This window comes from Ctenopharyngodon idella, chromosome 12, assembly GCF_019924925.1.
Source record: "Ctenopharyngodon idella isolate HZGC_01 chromosome 12, HZGC01, whole genome shotgun sequence".
Taxonomy (NCBI): domain Eukaryota; kingdom Metazoa; phylum Chordata; class Actinopteri; order Cypriniformes; family Xenocyprididae; genus Ctenopharyngodon; species Ctenopharyngodon idella.
Window position 1 is genome coordinate 5858555 of NC_067231.1, and position 21776 is coordinate 5880330.

General features: G+C 36.3%; 1 protein-coding gene across 2 annotated transcripts in view; it reads left to right on the top strand.

Annotated features, from left to right (window-relative positions):
- The window catches only part of bicc1b (BicC family RNA binding protein 1b), a 104585-nt gene that overhangs the window by 51880 nt on the left and 30929 nt on the right, over positions 1-21776 (top strand). For both annotated transcript variants that reach the window (XM_051914062.1, XM_051914063.1), the window contains exons 4-6: positions 13082-13161; positions 14311-14469; positions 17258-17311. In XM_051914062.1, coding sequence (XP_051770022.1) covers positions 13082-13161; positions 14311-14469; positions 17258-17311 — 293 coding nt within the window. The remainder of the gene's footprint in view (positions 1-13081; positions 13162-14310; positions 14470-17257; positions 17312-21776) is intronic.

Sequence of the window (21776 nt, forward strand, 5' to 3'; positions counted from 1 at the left end):
CACTCTAGTGACTGCCCTGAATGTGTGTAGTAAGAATGTAATACGGACGTATTACATTCGCCATGTTGTCATTATCATGCGACTTACGTCGCCACCTACTGGTGTAACGATGCAGTTGATAAAATCTCTATTTGAAGCGTCAAGTTACTTTCAAAAGATGATTTAGCTACTGTATTCACTACAGTAGACATCAGTGTTTATCTCCGAACTATAAACTTCTATCCTAGTACTTCTGTGATAAATTGTGTTATTGTAACACAGAACTACTGATACTGTGTGGTTGAAAAGACTGTTTGTGAAGTTGTTTCATACCTAAACATGACAACTGCTCTCTCTGGATCAACAGCAGTGGCAACGCAGATTTGAATGTTCTGCTGTGATTGTACTTGCCAAAGACAGCTGAGCCATTGTCATTTAAGAATAAGATTACAGGGGTGTTTTAATCGAGATCACAATCTTTTAACGATTTTTCATGCAGCTTTTATGTTGATTTTGACCATGGGTTGAGGCCTTACTCTAAAGCAGAGCCAAATTCCAGTGCTAGAGTTAAACAGTGTGAATTACTAACACAAGTTGAAATATGAATAGTGTGTAACATGGAGCAACATACCACAAAATTATGTTAATCTGGGATGAAAATGACCCTGGTTTAACAGTTTGTGTAAAAAAAAGTGTGAGGGAAGCCCATTAGTGATTAGATAAATTTTTGCATATTTCCTGGTATGTCTCCTTTTAGAAACAATTATCAGTTCATCTTAAATGAATTCTTTAAAAATTCCCTAAACATTTAAACAGTGCTTTGCTGGAGTTCCCTCTGCCCGAACCGTGCCATCTTCTCACATTCAAAGACCCACAAGCTGGCTGACATTTCTGACTCACCCTCACTCCTAGCCGTCTTGGCAAATCCAACTTGGAGCGCTGAATAAATCTCGGGCTGCTGTATGGAGAGATTTATAGGAGGACAGGAGAACAGAACTCCCACTGGCCTGCTCTTAAAGGGGGGCAGCAGCTGTAAAAACAGTCCGGAGCGCTCCGTTCTTCCAGTATCACCCTGTCCACTGCTCTGTTGCATCAGACTGGGCCCTCGTCTCCATGGAGAGCTGCTAGGCTGCTGGCGTGCGCTGCCCAGTATGCTCCCACTGTGGACGGACAGGGGATTTAAAGTTCCTAACTTCAAATGAACATCTTTGGCTCTTTTGTCAGCAGATTTTGGATACAATGGACTTGCCCTCTTGATCCCAAGGAAATAAATTTCTTCCCAGAATGACTTTGTTACAGTTTGAGGAGCAAATGAGACATTTCCATAACAACAGATGTGAGGGATGGTGGAATTTTATGACTCCAACAGAATTTTATAGTTGATACAAAACAAATTCTATAAAAAGGTTCCATAAATGTATCATTAATTTAGAGTTGCTGCAATAAACTGGTAAAATAAAGCAGTGAGAAATTAGAGCTCAAGCATTAGCGTTGTTATTTCTCACGCATGCTACGCAAATGAAATTTATTTATATATTTATTATACCCAGGGTTAATATTTATTTCATTACATAATATTGCATGATTACATTTATTTATTTATTTATTTTTGTAACTTAAAACATTGAACTAAGATATAAGCATAAAACAGTGCATTTTGCTTATATACATGACATAAGTAGATAAAATTATGTGAATCATTTTATGGATTATATTATATTATATTATAACCTAAACACTAGTGGCCAAAAGCACTGTCCAGCCTTGGAAAATTGACATCTTTAAGAGTTAGTTCACCCAAAAATGAAAATTCTGTCATTAATTACTCACCCTCATGTTGTTCCACACCCCTGAGACCTTCATTCATCTTCGGAACACAAATTAAGATATTTTTGATAAAATCTGATGGCTCAGTGAGGCCTGCATTGACAGCAAGTTAATTTACACTTTCAAACACCCAGAAAGCTACTAAAGACATATTTAAAACAGTTCATGTGACTACAGTGGTTCAACCTTAATGTTATGAAGCGATGAGAATACTTTTTGTGTGTGAAAAAAAACAAAATAATGACTTTATTCAACAATATCTAGTGATGGGCAATTTCAAAGCACTGCTTCATGAAGCTTTGAAGCTTTACGAATCTTTTGTTTCGAATCAGTGGTTCAGAGCGCGTATCAAACTGCCAAAGTCATGTGATTTCAGTAAACGAGGCTTCGTTATGTCATAAGTGTTTTGAAATTTCAATGGTTCATGTGACTTTGGCAGTTTGATACTCACTCCAAACCACTGATTCGAAACAAAAGATTCGTAAAGCTTCAAAGCTTCATGAAGCAGTGTTTTGAAATCGCTCATCTCTAGATATTGTTGAATAAAGTCATTATTTTGTTTTTTTGTCACACACTTCATAACATTTAAGGTTGAACCACTGTAGTCACATGAACTGTTTTAAATATGTCTTTAGTAGCTTTCTGGGCATTTGAAAGTGTAAATTAACTTGCTGTCAATGGAGGCCTCACTGAGCCATCAGATTTTATAAAAAATAACTTAATTTGTGTTCCGAAGATGAACAAAGGTCTTACGGGTGTGGAACGACATGAGGGTGAGTAATTAATGACAGAATTTTCATTTTTGGGTGAACTAACCCTTTCACCCTTGACATCTTTATCCTGAAAAGTGAAGCCAAAGCATTTCGAGCACCCCGTGATGGCTGGCTGCAGTATAGGTCTTAAACCCTCGCCATGTAATTGAATGGGATGTGAGAGAAACAAAAAAAAAATATATGTATTTTTTTGGTTCAAATATTTTTTTTCCTAAGATGGAAAACTCAGCAACTACCATTACTGGGATATTTTGCCCTAATTTTTCTACCGTGGAAGGAAGCAGAGTCGCGCTGTCCATCTTTTTTTTATAGTCTATGTGTTGTATGCACACCACACGGGCACAAAAATTGGGTTGCATGCCAACAGTGCGCACGGATATCCGCGGACACTCCTGATAATGAAAATTACATCACACGGACAATGTGCTGACCGTCTCACAATGTGGACAGCCGAAATATAAACCTAAAGCCCATAGTATACTTCGGCTGGCTGCTTTCTGCGACGGTCCACGTGACGTAATTTTCGTCATCTGGAGGGTCTACAGATGTCTGCGCTCACTGTCCGCGTGCAGCCCAATTTTTGTGTGCGCATGGATGGTGTGCACACTATGTAGTGGACGTTTGTATGCACACCGGACATCCGCAGACCCTCCTGATGCAGATCATCATGAAACGCGGACAGATGAAGTACACTCTTGACTTTAAGTGTGTGTGAGATGGAGCTGAATGCAGAAAATGAAGTATACCCGGGCCTTTATGCACCAAAGAAACAAGCACGCAGCCATCTTTAGAATTTTGTGTTTGAACTTCTGTTTTTGCGGTAGCTCTGTATATTTCTATGGCATCGCTGGTGAAGTGGATTTACTTATTATAGAGTTATCATGAGCATTGAAGCGGATGTCATAACAAATGTCAGTAGACCGGGAAGACTTTAAAGCAAGTGGTTCATTCATAAGATCTTACCTTCATGCTGTGGAAGTACAGAACACAACGAGCACAGCACTGAAAATGGGCGGCACTACATAAGGTCTATACTTTGGGCTTAAGTGGGAAAATTATATGAAATTAAATCGAAATTAAATGTTTATAAATTTCATCCGGAATGCAGAATCCCTGGCAATATTCAAAAGACAGCAAGAAAACTTGTCTCATTCGTGAACACTTAACCTCCTCATAAAATTAAAAATGTTTCACTTCCTTTAATCTCTCCCTATTCTAGCTACTCTAAGCAATGTCTGAAGCTTGTATTGTGAGCACTTCTTGTGTCTATTTGCCTCTTCACAATGAATTGCTTGTTGTATTCCTCACTTGTAAGTCACTTTGGATAAAAGCGTTTGCAAAATGAATAAATGTAAATATAAAATGTAAATTCTATGGGCTGTTATTTAGGATTGAATTTTTTTTTTTCCTCTTTTGGTGAAGAAAATATTGCAGAAAGTCAAAATTGTTCAATCCTTCCAAAATCATGATTTATTCCTTTAGTGCCCTAAGTAGTGATAATGTATTTCCCACCAATAAAAAAACTAATGCAGTCGCCTTTGCCTATGTCTGTTTGAGCTCTTAATGGTGCACTGTGTTCAGTGTAGCAGTGTTTTGCTACATAACGAGGCGAGGCGTATACAGAACACGTGTGTTCTCTGTGACTTTTATGGGAACAATAAACATCCAGAGCCACTCGGGAGGGCTCATCACTGTTCGGAGGGCCTCAGGAAGGTTGTTTGCGCCTCTCCATTAAGGTCTCAGTATAATCATCAAGCCTTCTTTGGTTGCAGCCCTCACACGAGAAGATGTTATCATGTCTCCATTGCTGCCGCTACATCTGACTGTTCATGGTGGTGCAGCAATCCAAAGTATGTAGTAGAAAAACAGAGCAGCTTCCTGCTTTTTCTCCATGCAAATACGCCTGTGTGACCTAAGAGCTCCATTAAAAATGACTGTCATTTAAATTGGAATTAATTGTTAGCCTCCTTAATTAATTTCTTTCATAATTTCTTTTTTTTTTTTTATGTGAACAGTGCTGTGAATTCAGCCAGAGTGCGTGAGTGCATTTTGTTTTTGTTATAGCTCACGAACATCTGTTCGGTCACACACAGCAGTAGAGTCGCATATTTTTGCGCTGTTTGTTGTGCAAGATGCCGTGACTCCAGATGTGCTAAATCATGTGACTTATGAAGCGCATGAGAATGCATACTTTAAAGCTAAGAAATTGAGGAGATTTATAGCACCTATATTTTGAAGAACATTTAAAACAAGGACTCAAGGACATTATTTCTCTTGGAATAATTGGTGAACATCTCTGTAAGGATACTTCCCTCCTTAGACCACCTTAAAGTTTAAAGCAACACATAAAGTCTTGAGGGTGCCACCTAGTGGTACAGTAATACTAAAGTCAGTTAGTGACAGAGCATTGAGCTCTGTTCAGTGGACACCTAACCTGAAATATATATATTTAATTACACAGAATGAGTAATTCTATATTACATTTAAATATCACAATATTGTTATTTCTGCTGAAAATTCAGAAAAAAAAAAAATTAATCAAGTAATAATCCATATTAAATTATATTTACTTCAGTACATTCTTGTAGCTCAAATAGCTCTACTATTCGGAAAAGTCATGGGTTTGACTCCCAGGAAATGCATGAATTGATGAAAATGTATAACTTTAGTGCAATATAAGTCATTTTGGATTCTTTGTCTTTGTTCTGGCAATTACCAGCTACGCTCTTCCAAGTGTTTGCTTTTTAACATACCTCGAGTTTGTACAGAACTGGGGAAAACTGCTTTTTCATATTATACACCCTGGGCATGGAATAATTTGCAAAAAGATCTAAAACTAGATAAATTTGTGTCTATTGGTGAATTTAAATGCATTACAAAGAGAGTGGGATTGGAAGCTTGTGATTGTTTTTGTTGAGAGGATGTGTTTAAATATTGTTGTAATGTGTACCCGTTGTATTTTAAAATTGTCTTACTGTTTGGCTGTTACCTTGGCCAGGTCTCTCTTGTAAAAGAGATTTTAAATCTCAATGAGACTTCCTGGTTAAATAAAGGTAAAATAAATAAAATAAAAAGTATCTGCCAAATGCATAAATGTACATTTATTATGTCATTTATTACATCATTTGTAAATTATCACATAATTAAAACTAAATAAACACTGTAAACCCTAACGCTCAAAATAATTAATTGGTTTGAGTAGGATAAACGTAAATTAAATACATTAGTTCAGTCAGATCAACTGAGTATTTAGCACTTTCTTTTTCTCTCAAGAACTGATCACAGAACTGATATATTTTAAGTAAACTGAACTGTTTCATTGTTTTGAGTTTTATGAACTTCTTTTAATTTAGACAAACTTATTTTTAACTGAAACTGGGCTGGGGTTTCTATTTCCCAGCATGCTTTGCCCATGGCACTCGAAAGGGAGAGTAAATGCTAAAACTAAGTGTTATATAATGGGTTTTTTTGTACAAGATTAATGTTAAGTGGGAGATTTATTAGTGATTAATGTTTAGTTATGCTAATTTAGAAGGGTTTCTGTTAATGTGGGTTTTTGGAAATTTACCATCATGGTGACAAGTGGTGCAAGTGGCTTGGTTTGAGAGTATAGTATAACACATGCTGTACCATGTTATTGTTAACATGTTAGCAAATTAGCAAGTTAGCATTTTCTGAAATAGCTTGTTATAGTTAGCTAAGTTTACACTAATAAAATGTGTACATTGAGGTTACATGATGATTTTAAGTTAAATCTATGCATTAGTGTACTCAAATATTTCAAGTTATGAACAATTAAAATATGAGTACAAAATAAAAACCTGCCAGTTCTGCTGACTTAAACTTTGAATTTCTTAACGTAAAAAAAATGAGGCAACTTTTTTCATTTTTTTTTTCACATTTTTTTGTTTTGCCAACTTAGTTGGGTTCACAGTGTGTATTTAATGAAATTATTTAACTTTCTGTCTTAAATAATATAAAGCAGAGTATAGCATAACAGTTGATGCCTTTATTTTATCACATGGTATATACACCATCATACAGCCCAGCCCTAAAGAGAACATGAGCGTATAACATGGTTCTCAGGATGTAGATGCACATTCTCCTGAACATCTTTTTAGTACTAACTGCTAATGGCAAAACACCTTTTGCTATCTTTTGCCTCTGCTGTTTTCACTCACAGTGGCAGCAGTGCAACAGTTCGCGGGTTCCTCATGTCCACATGACACAATCCACTCTGGGCATTTCCAAACAGCCCATAAAACACTGCAGCCTCCAAAACAGCATGCTCCATTTAGCTCACGCCACCCCCTGTGTGGATAAATAACTCTCTGAAAAGACAGTGCTTTCTTAAACTCTACTTCCCCACCTAAATTCAAACTTTAAAAAACCAAAGGATCACAATACGACATGCTTTCTAAAGCCAGTAGCAGTCAAACAGATTCCTTCCACATGATTCAGAATAATGAATCATAATTGTAATGAACTGATTTGGTATATTCAGCTTGTTGATTGTTTGAATTCTCAGCTTTTTCACATTCCCCCGCTGCTTGAAATGACTGATTTAGATTCTCAGAGGAATGTTTTTCAGCAGATGTGTTCGCCACAATCAGTGCAGTGTGCCGCTTATCAAAGCCAGCTGTAGATGGAGGTGTGTGTAAGCAGCCTTAGATGGAGCTATATTTAAATGCTGTAGTCAAAAAGGTGTGAGCATGAGCAAACCATGTGAAAGAACATTCCACAATGGGTTTTACTAGTTAGCCTCTGCTGGTGGATATTGTAACTACACAATTATGGTGGCAAGTCTTTCTCTATTAATGAAATAAAATGAAATGAAATATACTTTATTGTCCCTGATAGAGAAATTTGTAGTGGAATCAATAGCCAGCATTTCGACAAAACCTGATATATTAAAAATTAAACACAATAGACAAAATTAGATAAAAATTAGACACAATATTCATACACACTGTACATGTACACACATAAGATCAGGTAGACGACGCTAATCCATGTTCAACACTTTTACAACCATTCAAAAGTAGCCAGGCATTCACCCCAATATAAATAAATAAATAATAATAATAAATCAACATCACAATTACACTCGCAACAATTCCAGTAAGCACATACACTCAACTTTTTTTTTTACATTTACGAATATCAATTGTATAGTAAACATTTCATCAGATAATTGAATAGAAATATGTAAGAATAATCCTTACATATTATTCATAGTATGAATTAAGAATTTTAAAAAAGTAAAAAAAAAAAAAAAAAAAACTAGAACTTATAAATCTATAAATCTTAATGGAATAAGGGAATGGATCATTTCTGTTTATGTGATGTGATTCATATTCATAAATTCATAAAAAGTTGTATAATTACTGTACAGAGTATATATTAACAGTTTGTGAAAGTCAAAATACTAAATATTTATCATAGGTTCTCATATTTATTTTGTTTTATTTTGTAATGTGTTTCGTGAAGTATAATACATGATATATATATATGTATATATTTATTTATATATATATATATATATATATATATATATATATTTTTTTTTTTTTTTTTTTTTTTTTTTTTTTTTTTTTTTTTATTGACATTGATGGTCCCATGAAGAATCTTTAACATCCATGGAACCTTTCCGTTGCACAAAAGGTTCTTTATAGTGGGGAAAAAAAGTACTTTGGATTAATAAACAATTCTTTACACTAAGAAAAATTAGAAGGTTCCTTGGGGAACCAAAATTGATCTTCTATGGCTTCGCAACCAAAACTCCCTTTTAGAACCTTTATTTTTAAGAGTGTAACAAGTGAGATTTCAATTATATTTTGACAACTAATCTAGGAAATGTCCCCGGTTTCCATTTCAGAAATCTGCTCACCTTAGTTTAAATATTGTAACCAGGGGTGTCCCAAGCATGGGGCGGGGTCCAGTGCGAGTAGGAAGCGGGGCCCCTCTCGGTTGGTTCGTTTGCCTTCCAGGTGGTGGGGGAGAAGGACGGTTTGGGTGGTTTGTGGTTGTTCCCCTGTTCGCAATCGCCTTCTGGGTGGGTGGGGTCGTGGTTTGTCCCCTCGGTCCATTCGTGTTCATTGCGGGGCCCCCTAAAGCATGGGGCCCGGTGCCTTCGCACAACATAAGGACGGCCCTGATTGTAACTCTGCTGAACTTTGTGTCTTAAAGGAGCATTATATTTTTGGATAGCAATACCAAAGTCTTGGGTTTGATTCCCAGGGAACACACAAACTGATTCATGATGTATACAGTACCTTGAATGCATAAAAAAGTTGCTTTGGATCTGCCAGATGCGTAAATGTAAATTTATTCTACCATGGTAACATGTAGGTTAAAACCAGACAGTTTCATGACCATCTCTGGAATCCCAAACATTTTGTCAATGCTTTCCCTAATGGCACCCTCCCTCACATTTAAACAATAAATGAACCAGCGGCATGATGATTTATGGTTTCGAAGCAATTTAATAAGCCATTTTTGCTTTGCATGCACAAATTTGAAAGTTTGGAGCATTTTGGTAGCCAGCATTGCTTCACTTGGTATGCACTGAACATATTACATTACACTGTTTTCACCACTCTTGTAAATCCAACCCTTAAGGGGATGCCACTCAAAACTGGTGAGGTGGACAATAATTGCCAGTGTGGAAGCTGAGAGATCCTAATCATCGGTGTAATCCTACATGTGTTAAACCACACTGAACTGGCATGTTTGCATGAGACAAGCCCTTTTGTATGCGATTATATTCTTGTTTTCACCCTAACACCACAGTATAAACTGTAAAACCTCTACTGAGCACTTGAGCTTGACCACAGAAAATGGTCACATTACATGAAATTTTAACTAAGGCCAGTCTTACTGTAGTGGCTAACTCGAAATGCTCTGTACATTTTCTGATGCATGGAATGTCACTGGAGCCAGGCTGGAGAGATTTCCTCCCGCAATGTCCGTCCAGCTGGCCGAATGGATGTTTTGCAGGATTTTGTGGTGGAGAAATTCACTTCTGCGTGGGACAGTGATTTAGCATGGCTTTTTCACTCATTCCCTCTGGCATTGAAAGCTCTCATCACGAGTTTCCTTTAAGCTCCGGAAAAGCAGCTATAGCACAGAAAGCCAGACGTGTAGCGTTAGACCCGGATCCTTATGCTTGTCTTCCTCCTTTGCGGAGAGTGAATTATAAGGCTTGGTGTGTCTTGTGGGTTGTTTCAGATTCTTAAACTGCCTTGTTACTAAAACATGTATAGGACTCTATGAAATCCGTTTTGTTTTGTTCCAAATTCCATTTTACTCTTTCGGAAGTTCTGTGTTGTCTGTTTTCATTTTGGATTCTGTGTTTTATGATTTAATACAAATTCATTATGAAAAAACTGTGGTAGTCGAATGAATGTATAAGACTTAAACAGTTTAATTAATCTTTTAATATGTAATCATTGTTAATATGTAATATGTAATTAATATGTAAACACCATGAGCGTCTCATGTGCTTGAGTATGGGTAGTAGATGAAACTGTGCCGCTCATTTGTACAGACACGCGCAGAACATGCAGACTTCATCTTTAAATAGCAGTTTATTATTCACAGATATTAGTCTATATTGATTTTTGATTAATTATACAGTCCTACTTTTAATTTATTAATCCAAATTCCAAGAAGGGTCTGTTTGCATCCTGCAGTACTACAGACCACTCCCCTGCAAGTTACCCTAACCCTACCCCTTTAATAAAATTTAAATTTACTGTAGAGTTTCATCACTGAAATGCTTTAAAAAGTGAGGAAAAACAATGACTTACAGCGTCTGGTTATCTATGTACAAACCCGATTCCAAAAAAGTTAGGGCACTGTACAAATTGTGAATAAAAAAGGAATGCAATGATGTGGAAGTTTCAAATTTCAATATTTTATTCAGAATACAACATAGATGACATATCAAATGTTTAAACTGAGAAAATGTATCATTTTAAGGGAAAAATAAGTTGATTTTAAATTTCATGGCATCAACACATCTCAAAAAAGTTGGGACAAGGCCATGTTTACCACTGTGTGGCATCCCCTCTTCTTTTTATAACAGTCTGCAAACGTCTGGGGACTGAGGAGACAAGTTGCTCAAGTTTAGGAATAGGAATGTTGTCCCATTCTTGTCTAATACAGGCTTCTAGTTGCTCAACTGTCTTAGGTCTTCTTTGTCGCATCTTCCTCTTTATGATGCGCCAAATGTTTTCTATGGGTGAAAGATCTGGACTGCAGGCTGGCCATTTCAGTACCCGGATCCTTCTTCTACGCAGCCATGATGTTGTAATTGATGCAATATGTGGTCTGGCATTGTCATGTTGGAAAATGCAAGGTCTTCCCTGAAAGAGACGACGTCTGGATGGGAGCATATGTTGTTCTAGAACTTGGATATACCTTTCAGCATTGATGGTGCCTTTCCAGATGTGTAAGCTGCCCATGCCACACGCACTCATGCAACCCCATACCATCAGAGATGCACGCTTCTGAACTGAGCGCTGATAACAACTTGGGTTGTCCTTGTCCTCTTTAGTCCGGATGACATGGCGTCCCAGTTTTCCAAAAAGAACTTCAAATTTTGATTCGTCTGACCACAGAACAGTTTTCCACTTTGCCACAGTCCATTTTAAATGAGCCTTGGCCCAGAGAAAACGCCTGCGCTTCTGGATCATGTTTAGATATGGCTTCTTTTTTGACCCTTTTTTTGAGGCCTTTTATATTGCTACCTGTCCCAACTTTTTTGGAATGTGTAGCTCTCATGAAATCCAAAATGAGCCAATATTTGGCATGACATTTCAAAATGTCTCACTTTCAACATTTGATATGTTGAAACATTTGATATGTATATATATATATATATATATTTCTATTGTGAATAAAATATAAGTGATGTAAATTATTATTATGATTTGTATATTATTGCATTCCTTTTTTATTCACAATTTGTACAGTGTCCCAACTTTTTTTGGAATCGGGTTTATCTATTCTAACTAACGGCTGGAATACACTACACAACTTTTAAAATCTAAACAGAAAAATCAAGCCAAGTGTACATGGATGCAGTCTTGGGTGAGTAGACGTGGACAGTATGGACTCTACAGATTACAATGGGAGTAAGAAGTGAGTGGCGCAGTCAGTTGTTTTATCTGTGCTGAGGAGTCAAATATAGAGGCTAATGTGTTCTGTTAATTTACTTTTGTTTTGTTATTGTATTTGTATTTTATTGCAACACTCGTAGATGGAGGACAGCTCCAGTTTCAGTAGCGACGTGTCAAACACTATGATGTGTTCTAAAATCGCCTCAAAATATCAAACATGTTTTGATATCCACCGGCTGGATGGAATCATAGTCTGAAGCTAAAAAATCTGAGTCTGTGCCCATCATACGCTACACGATTTTCTGTGAATTCTGTCAACTCCGACTGCCCAAAACCTGCATACTTTCAACAACTATTGTCAACTCATCTAGAGAGCAAATCGGGGCAAAATCCGAGCAAAAGCAGGAGGTTTCTTTACATGCCATTCATTGGTATCATCTTGTCTAAGTGGGCGGCTCTTAGCCGGAATAAGTTGTAAAGTAGACCAGACCTCATGCCGTTAGTCAGAAGTCTTCCTTTGGGACACCAAGCAGAGATATACAGCATGATGGCATGAAGTGGATTAGTTCTGTAGAATTTGGGGGGTTTTGCAGCACGGTGAGACAGATGTTTCTGGTGCGGAAGTCAATGACAGAATGAGCAAGTACCGGAATTATATAAATGTTGTCTGGATTTATTTATCCATGAAACACTGCATGCATTTTTCTGCCAGCCCCACTTGATCCCAACATTATTCATGTGAGATATGACTTATCATATAATTTATGTGAGTAAACAGCCATATCATTAATGAAGCTTTATGATAAATATAAAAACTAGATTTTTACATTATCTGAAAATGTAAGCACTGCTTGCCTATGTAGAACTGTCCACCATGATACTAGGGTACTTTGAGTGTTTTTTAGAACAATACCGTTCAAAACATCGGGGTCGGTAATGTTTTTTGTTCATAATGTCTCTTATGCTCACCAAGCCTGCATTTATTTGATCAAAAATAATTAATATATTTTAAAGTGTAATTTATTTTTGTGATGGCAAAACTGAATTTTCAGCATCATTACTCCAGTCTTCATCATTTTAATATACTAATTTGGTGCTCATGAAACATTTTGTATTATTACCAATGTTGAAAACAGTTGTGCTGCTTAATATGTTTATGGAAACCCATTTTACCATTGGCCAGTTGAAAATAAATAACAGTAATATTACACCTCTTCTCAACAATCTGAATGACTTGAGATTTTATTCATGTCTGTTGCATAAAACCTTGAAACAAAGAGTTAGATGTTTGTTAATTAATGTGTGCTGATGGAAATGCTATAAATTGTGTAAATAAACCTTGTTACATGGATTACACTATATATTTTTGTCTTTCAGATCCACACATCAAAGTTAGTGGTAAGAGGGACAATGTGAAGGAAGCCAAGGAGAAGATCATGTCTGTACTGGACACAAAGGTGAGCGTGTCAGTTCAGATTGGGTGATTCTTATTTGATACAGCAACATCGTGCAACACAAAAATGCCTCATTCATCATACCTATCATACTGCTGCTTGCTGCATTGCGTTGGGTTTTAGGCAATCTGTGACATTTGAAGTAATGGACCTTGAAGATTCTGTGAGGAACTAGGTGAAACTTGACATCAGGAGCTCCTCATATAGATGTAGAATGAATCATGGCTTAAATCGTGTTTGGTTGAAAAGAATACAAATGCCATTACTTATCGCCTGATAACATTGGTTGACTTTAAAATCACCCTGAAGTCAAAATGAAAATTCTTGATTTTTTATGGAATATTGCAGTATTTATAAATAATTTATCCATGCACATCTTTTTTTCTTTTTTTTTTTTTTTAATCAAGTTTAAAATAACTTGCAGCGACTTCTCTTCTCTAAGGACAACTTGTCACTCACATGAGATTGACCAATAGCAAAACACACCGAGCTAATCTAATCAATTCCTGTTGGGCAAAATCAAGTTCTGTCCTACATTTTTTTCTTGTTCAAGTAGCCATTTCACATGACTATACTTCACAATAGGGAAGAAAAGACTATAGCAACTTCCATTTCATGCTGACTTTAAGGCTATTGGCCATCAAGGGCAGCTGACAACTGTGGCATCTGCGTGAGCTGTACCAAAACATTAGGGATTGTTATAGAATTTGCACAACTGATTCAAGACTACATCCATTCTTTTCGTAATTATTACCAGACATAATGTAGAACATCCACCAACACCAACTGAAGAGTTTGTTGTAATATCACTGTAGATTTGTGAGGTAATTCTCTCAAATTGATGACGTAAAATGTCTTGATGTAATGGAAATCTGACTTGGCTGTAGCTCATAGATATGATTCGGTCTGTCACAACTTAAATGAAGCAACTCAGAACTTTGTTCCTTCAGAAATCATTCTAATATGATGATTTGGTGTTTAAGAAACATTTCTTATTATTATTAATGTTGAAAGAAGTTGTGCTGCTTAATATTTTGTGGAAACTGTGATGCTAAAGTATAGATAATAGCGGAGAAATGACACATTTCACCTTTAAATCGAGTGCTGCTATGGTACCGCAGTTAATCCAGTCTGACTTTTTTGTTTCCTCAGAGCAACCGCGTGACTCTAAAGATGGACGTCTCGCACACAGAGCATTCACATGTCATCGGCAAAGGGGGAAACAATATCAAGAAGGTGATGGAGGACACGGGCTGTCACATCCACTTCCCCGATTCCAACCGAAACAACCAGGCTGAGAAGAGCAACCAGGTGGGATTCTGACCTACCCAGCTCATGTCCAAATCTCATTTCACCTCATTAATCAACAGAAAAAAATATAATCAATTACTGAAGTTTGTGCATAAATAAACATTAATAATTTTAGCATTGTGACATTATTTTTAAAGCAATTAAGCACAAGTTTTCATTTACATAATGTGTACCAGTATGTACTTGCTGAATAAAAGTATTAATTTTGGAAATATTATAATATTATGTACTGTATATTTATTAATTACACTAAATTATCTATCATTTAAAATTATATTCTTGTTATTTTGTAATGAAAGATGACCTGGACGTGTTCTTGACAGGTTTCTTGAGGTTCACCCAAAAGAGTTTCAGGTTCTCAGGTTCTAACGGCCGGTTTTGATTTCTAAAATGAAATGTATCGCTGAGCTACTGTATCTATGCATATTGACTGCTGCAGGCTTAGGGAGGTTCAACAATAGGGATAAAGACCGAGTTCTAATTGGATGCGAGACATGTTTTCAGGCTTGATGAAGTGGGGAATGTGGAAATTGAGCAATGGCATGGCACTCCCTCAGTGTGGGCTCATGTGTTGGCTTTAGAGTGGCTGGTACTTGCTGACAGGTGAATGAGAGCCAGTCAGGCTAGAATTAAGAAATCTCACCTCCTAGTGGTGCTCTTATGATAACATTTGGCAGAAGTGTATTTTTCATTCTTAAAGGATTAGTTCACCCAAAAATGAAAATCATTTACTCACCCTCATGTCCTTCCAAACACACGACTTTCTTTTTTCTGTGAAAAACAAATTAAATTAAATAAAAGTACCAGAGAAGTAGCCCATGTGACTTGTGCAGTATATTCCAAGACTTCATCATGTTATATGATAGCTTTGAGTGAGGAACAGAGTTAATTTTAAGCTAAATATTTAGTGAAAACATGGTAACACTTTATTTTAGGGTCTTTTAACTAGTTGCTTATTAGCATGCATATTACTAGAATATTGGCTATTTATTAGTACTTATTAAGCACATATTAATGCCTTATTATGCATGACCTTATTCTACATTCTTAATCCTACCCAATACCTAAACTTAACAACTACCTTACTAACTATTAATAATCAGTAAATTAGGAGTTTATTGAGGGAAAAGTCATAGTTAATAGTTTATATGTGTTCCCTATACTAAAGTATTACCAAAAACATTTATTGCTTAAATCTTATACAGGCTTTATATATATATATACAGTGCACAGCATAAATGAGTACACCCCCTCTGAAACTTAACAAATTCAGTAAATATTCTTTACTTAGAAGACATGTTACGATTCTTTAGAAATATAATGTTCCAGCAAGTCTGTTTGATCAATTACCAAAGAAATTATCAAAGTTGTCAAAAAATTGTCAAAATTATTTAGGAAAATAAGATTTTCCCATCAAAGTGATAAAATGTTGTGTTGCGAAGAGTACACCCTCCTGAAAGCCTCTAAATAAAACAAAATATTTTTTTCTGGTGTAATTTTTGATCAACAGGTAAGTATGTTGAACCAAAACATTTAAAGAGAAGTAATTTACCATTGCTGTGAATGCAGGCCTCACTGAGCCATCGGATTTAATCAAAATATCTTAATTTGTGTTCCGAAGACGAACGAAGGTCTTACGGGTGTAGAACGACATGACAGTGAGTAATTAATGACATTATTTTCATTTTTGGGTGAACTAACCCTTTAAGCTTTCATTTAGTGATGAGTGATTTTTTTTGCTAGACAAAGAGAAATACCAAGCGAGTGTCTCAGAGCCAACAAAAGCTATGAAAAGAGTGACTGTTTATCTCACAGAGTAAGAAGTGACATGCATGGTCGTTGTCCTCACTGGAACTACTTACTGTAGCCAAAGCACAATAAAGTCAATTAGCCTTTTCCAAGGTCCTATATTTACAAAATATAGACTTCTGGGAATCCATACTCTGGCCTCATGAGACCAAGTCAATCATTTCGGATCTAACAGCATCCAAAATGTGATGGTATTGCTGGAGGAGGAGTACAGTGAGAAGTGCCTGGTTCCCACAGTAAAGTTCAGTGGTAGTAAAGCTCTTATATAGGGATGTGTGAGTGCTGAAGGTGTGAGGTAGTTGTGCTTATCAATGCTGTCATGAATTTACACACTACAAGTGATTTAATACAAAAACTTGAAACAGAAGATATCCTCATTCCCTACATTGTTGAGCATTTTTGCAACACGACAATGACTATATACATTCTCTTATGGTAAAAAACCTTCTGTGGACATGTATTGCACCCAATCTTAACACTCTTAAACACCTGTGGTGGAGGTCATCATCCTGGAGTTAAACAGGACAGATGTGACAATTTGTCATTAACTTGTACACTCTGTGCCAAGAAGGGTCAGAGCAGTATACTTAAAATTAAGGAGGACATACTAAGTACTAGAACATTATTCCTTTTTTTGAATTAAATCTGGGGTGTACTAATTTCTGCAATCCTTCATTTAAACAAAATCAGCTCATTTACTTATTTTACAGATATTAATGACATATATTCTGTTTTTTGTTTTTTTTAAGTATATGTTTAATACATTTCAATTTTGCCATCTTTCCATGAATTGTATTAGAGATTATTAAGAAAATACATCTTTTGTATTTGTTCAGAGAAGGTGTACTCGTTTATGCTGTGCACTGTATAAATGTATTTTTATTTATTTTTAATCCATACCAGATGTATGATGTATTTGAATCAAGTTCCTTGTACTCCATGAACATACTTGTGACTTTCTCATTTCTTTTTTTTGCAGGTGTCTATAGCCGGCCAGCCAGGAGGAGTGGAGGCCGCCAGAGCCCGAATTCGGGTAAATAAACTTTCATGATACGATTACAAACGTCTGTGTTTTTCTGAGATAAGCAGGAAGTAGAGGTGGGAGGCTGTTATTTATCTTGAGGAAGTTGACAGGTATGGGGGGTGTTAACATAAATGATTTTTTTAGATGAGATAAACACATTCCTCAGCATCCCAGCAGTAATCACAGCAACACAACAAGCAGTATTCATCTTTTTTTCAGGAATGTATGTTTCTAGGCGAGAATCTGGTGTTTGAATCAGAGCTGCTACCCTCTGTTGGTGTTTTATAAACATTACAGCCACTTCTTAATGCCATGGACACCTTCTTTTCACCCAGTTGTACAGACAAAAGCCATTTAATGGGATAAAACATAAGGAATAAGAAGGTTGTCTTTTAAAATTGAAGCTTTTGACACTCAAGGTCTTGACCTGGAATTGTGATTTTATGTATAAGACCAGCGTTAGTAATGTCTTGATGCCAAACACATGGTGCCAATTGAAGCTGGTTTGAAACTGCAGTTTTAGTGATATCTTGACTGTTTGGCCGGGTGTCGCCTGTGCGCTCTTTCTCTGTCCAGACACTCTCCTCGGATTTCACCAGCGCACACGTGCTTCCTCCTCAGAGAGAACCAAGAAAAACAAACCAAAGCATTCAGGCACAGCAGGCTTCCTTAGTATTTGCACAAAGCCCAAGCCCCAATTAACTCGAGGACGTTCTACACCAGAATCCATCATAAGCCTTCACTATTGTTTCAAAAAGCAATTTGTATAAAATGAGCACCTTTGAAAAACCGAAGACACTCCATTTTTTGTCCAAACATAAAGTTCTGTGGGTAAAATGTACATTTGAGGGAAGGATGTTAGTGGGGCAGCCTCACTTTTCCCTTCCTCATTCGCGTGACCAAAACTGCTGGGAATCCTTCTTTTGACCACCTAATCTTCTCTATTTTTCCTCTTTTCTCTGTCTTTCAAAGATCTTCACCCACAGTCGTTTTTGTGCTTTATTGTGTCGTTACGCCCTTGTGAATGGTGTAGGGCAAGCATAATTCTCACACTTAACCTCTCTTTTAAAGCCAACTGAGATTATTGTGGCAGTTTATGCAGAATTTTGTGCAGTTGTCAGAATTAGATAATTCCACTTCTTTACAAAATCTTAATGTTTTATAAAGGTCAATGACAAATAACAGTGTCGTCCACTGACAACTCTAATGTTAAAAATATTTAAAACATTCTTGCCTGGTTTCACAGAAAAGGTTTAAGCCTTGTCCCAAACTAAAATGTATGTTTGTGCTGTCTTAACCGAAAGCAACTTTCAGTGACATATCTTAAGAAATGTCAGTGCTATTGTTTTGTCTCAAGATAATCATCAGTAATATTTTTAAGGCACATTTATAAAAGCTACTTAAATTACCTAATTTAACTAACGCCTACTTGTGGTTTAATCTAAGCCCTGTCTGTGAAACCAGGCCATTGTCCTTATGAATATTGTATATTGTAACAATTTATTTAGTGTAACAATTTTATGTTGTATATATATTCTAACAATTTTAATACAATGTATTTACAGTGGTTTTGAAAAATTATTTGTACCATTTTCAAGAAAAGTTTAAATAAAAATGACTCAAAAATGTCATGAGGTGCAACCATAAATTTAAAAGTAATAAATAATATTATATATAATTGTTTTTTTCAAGTGAAGACGTTATGTTTGTTTGTTTGTTTTTTAATCGAATGTCATAATTTATTTATTCATAAAATACTTATACTTTTGGAGAGTTGTACCACATGATATTTTACAACCAGAACTAACCTTGCCTTTTCATAAAATGGTCAAATTATCTAATATTTTAAGACTTATTTTCTGCACATTGGTGGACCAAAGTTATCAAATATTAATAAGCAGTGAAGGAGTTTCTACAAAAAAATAAAATATTGTTCCAAACTACTTGATAAAGTTTTATTAAAGGGTTAGTTCACCCAAAAATGAAAATTCTGTCATTAATTACTCACCCTCATGTCGTTTCACACCCGTAAGACCTTTGTTCATCTTCAGAACATAAATTAAGATATTTTTGGTTCAACCTTGATGTTATAAAGCGACAAAAATACTTTTTGTGCACCAAAAAAACCAAAATAATGACTTTATTCAACAATCACTGCAAAACAATCGAAACACTGCTTCATGAAGCTTCGAAGCTTTACGAATCTTTTGTTTTGAATCAGTGGTTCAGAGCGTGTACCAAAGTCACGCCCCCCAGTGATGAAACATTGAAATTTCAAAACACTTATGATGTAACCAAGCCTCGTTTACTGAAATCACGTGACTTTAGCAGTTTGATACATGCTCCGAACCACTGATTCGAAACAAAAGATTTGTAAAGCTTCGAAGCCTCAAAGCTTCATGAAGCAGTGTTTTGAAATCGCCCATCACGAGATATTGTTGAATAAAGTCAAAGCTTTTACGGGTGTGGAACAACATGAGGGTGAGTAATTAATGACAGAATTGTCATTTTTGGGTGAACTAACCCTTTAAGAATTTCAATGTTTTAAGGAGATGTTTTCTTCATTATGATTTCAAGAAAGTCGTATCACCCTGACATTTTTACTTTATGGCCCCCAATAAATATCAAAATGAATTTTAATTCAGAAATTAAAAACATGTTTATCATAGAAGAGTCATTGACCCACAAGCAAAATGTTTGTATTGCATATTTTTGTGCGAGACCCTGCGTGTTGACCATGTTCCAACGCTTGATGCTTGAGAGATTAAACAGTTTAAACATTAGCCCTACTTTCTCAGAGGAGCCGAGTTCATTCCAGTGGAATGATCCACGGAGCATCTTCCTGGCTCTTTGGATGTGTGTTGTCTGTGAAAACACTGGGAAAGCAAATACAGAAGTTACTGATTCTACAGAAGGTCAAAGGAAAGCTCAGACCACTTGTTTGTAAAAGATCAGAAAAAAGCACTCCCCTCCAAATTCTTTATTAACAATAATCAAAACAAAAGCACAGGAGGTTTTTGTTTGGAAAGCTCTGCTCATAGCCGATGCATAAGCCGTTAGTTAAAAATAACCATGGTTATGGTTTTAATAGCTCAAGAATGAGGAGAACCATTAACAAAGATGAATGATTGGAATTCCAGAGCTCGCTCCATGACGGATTCCCTGCTCCCAGCTAAAGTTGAACCCAATAAACATCTCCTGGTCTAAAGGGAGAGTGACTATCCTGACCACATCTAAAGGGGCAGAGAATGTCTTTCTTTTTGGCCCCCGGTACAGAACATGAGGGTGAGCGAAGCCCCCACAACATATGGGACTTATCAGAGCCGCATTTTTACGGCTTGGCCATTCGTTCTGTTTACCAATTCAGTTTGGTGAGGCACTGTTTGCTGGGCCCTTGATGACCCTAAATCACAGTGGAATGATGGGAAATTTTTGCTTATGCCATTGTATTCTGGAAGACTTCATAGCTTGAATGTCAGCCAAATGCCCTAGTTATAGTTACTGTAATTCTGACCAGCATTCATTTAGAGCAAACCATGTTGTTTGCTTCTAAAGCCAAGCACACACTATCCTGTCACCCCCAAATTTCTTATTTATTATTGTCGAAGTCATTATGTGCACAATTAATTGCAGACTATGTGCATCAGTTACAGTCGCTCTCCTCCTCAACTTAGCTACAGTCCCAAAATTGCATTCTCACACAAACTCTAAAAAATAGCTAAGCAGCAGTTAAAGATTCTTTAAGCCTTTGACTTTTTAAGCACTTCTAGATCCAATTCCATTGTCAGTACAAGATCTTGACCAAAAAATGATGCACCTCTCGATGGAAATAAATGTTGTGATGTTATTTCCATCAAGAGGTGCATCAATTTTTGGTCAAGATCTTGTATTGACAATGCAAGAGGTGAGCATTCTGTAAAGTCTCCTCCAGCACATCCCAAAGACTTTCAATGAAATTAAGGTCTGGACTCAGAGGTGCCAATTCATGTGTGAAAATGATTCTTCGTGCTCTCTGAACCATTCTTTCATAATTGTAACCCTGGTGAATCTTGACATTGTCATCCTGGAATATGGCCATGATGTGTCTTTCTACATGGTTGTTTAAGAAATGAAAAGCTACACACTCCATCTTTAAGGGTTAAAAGAACCTTTGCCAAACATATACCATGCTAGAAACATAATTATCACTGTAATAATGATCCATTCATAGATTCTTAAGTATTTGCCTATTAAAATCCAAACAGCAACTTTTTTTTTGGCCGTGCAGTGTATTATCTTAATTAACAACGTACTTACTATAGGGTTAGGATTAGGGTTTTTTGGGGATTAGTTGCTTGTAATTATGCATAATATACTGTATAGTAAATACATGTAAAATATGTAACAAGGACACTGTGAAATAAAGTGTTACCGTACAGTCTGAATATATATATATTTCACAAGGGATATCTTGAGCTGTTGTGCTCATGCGTGG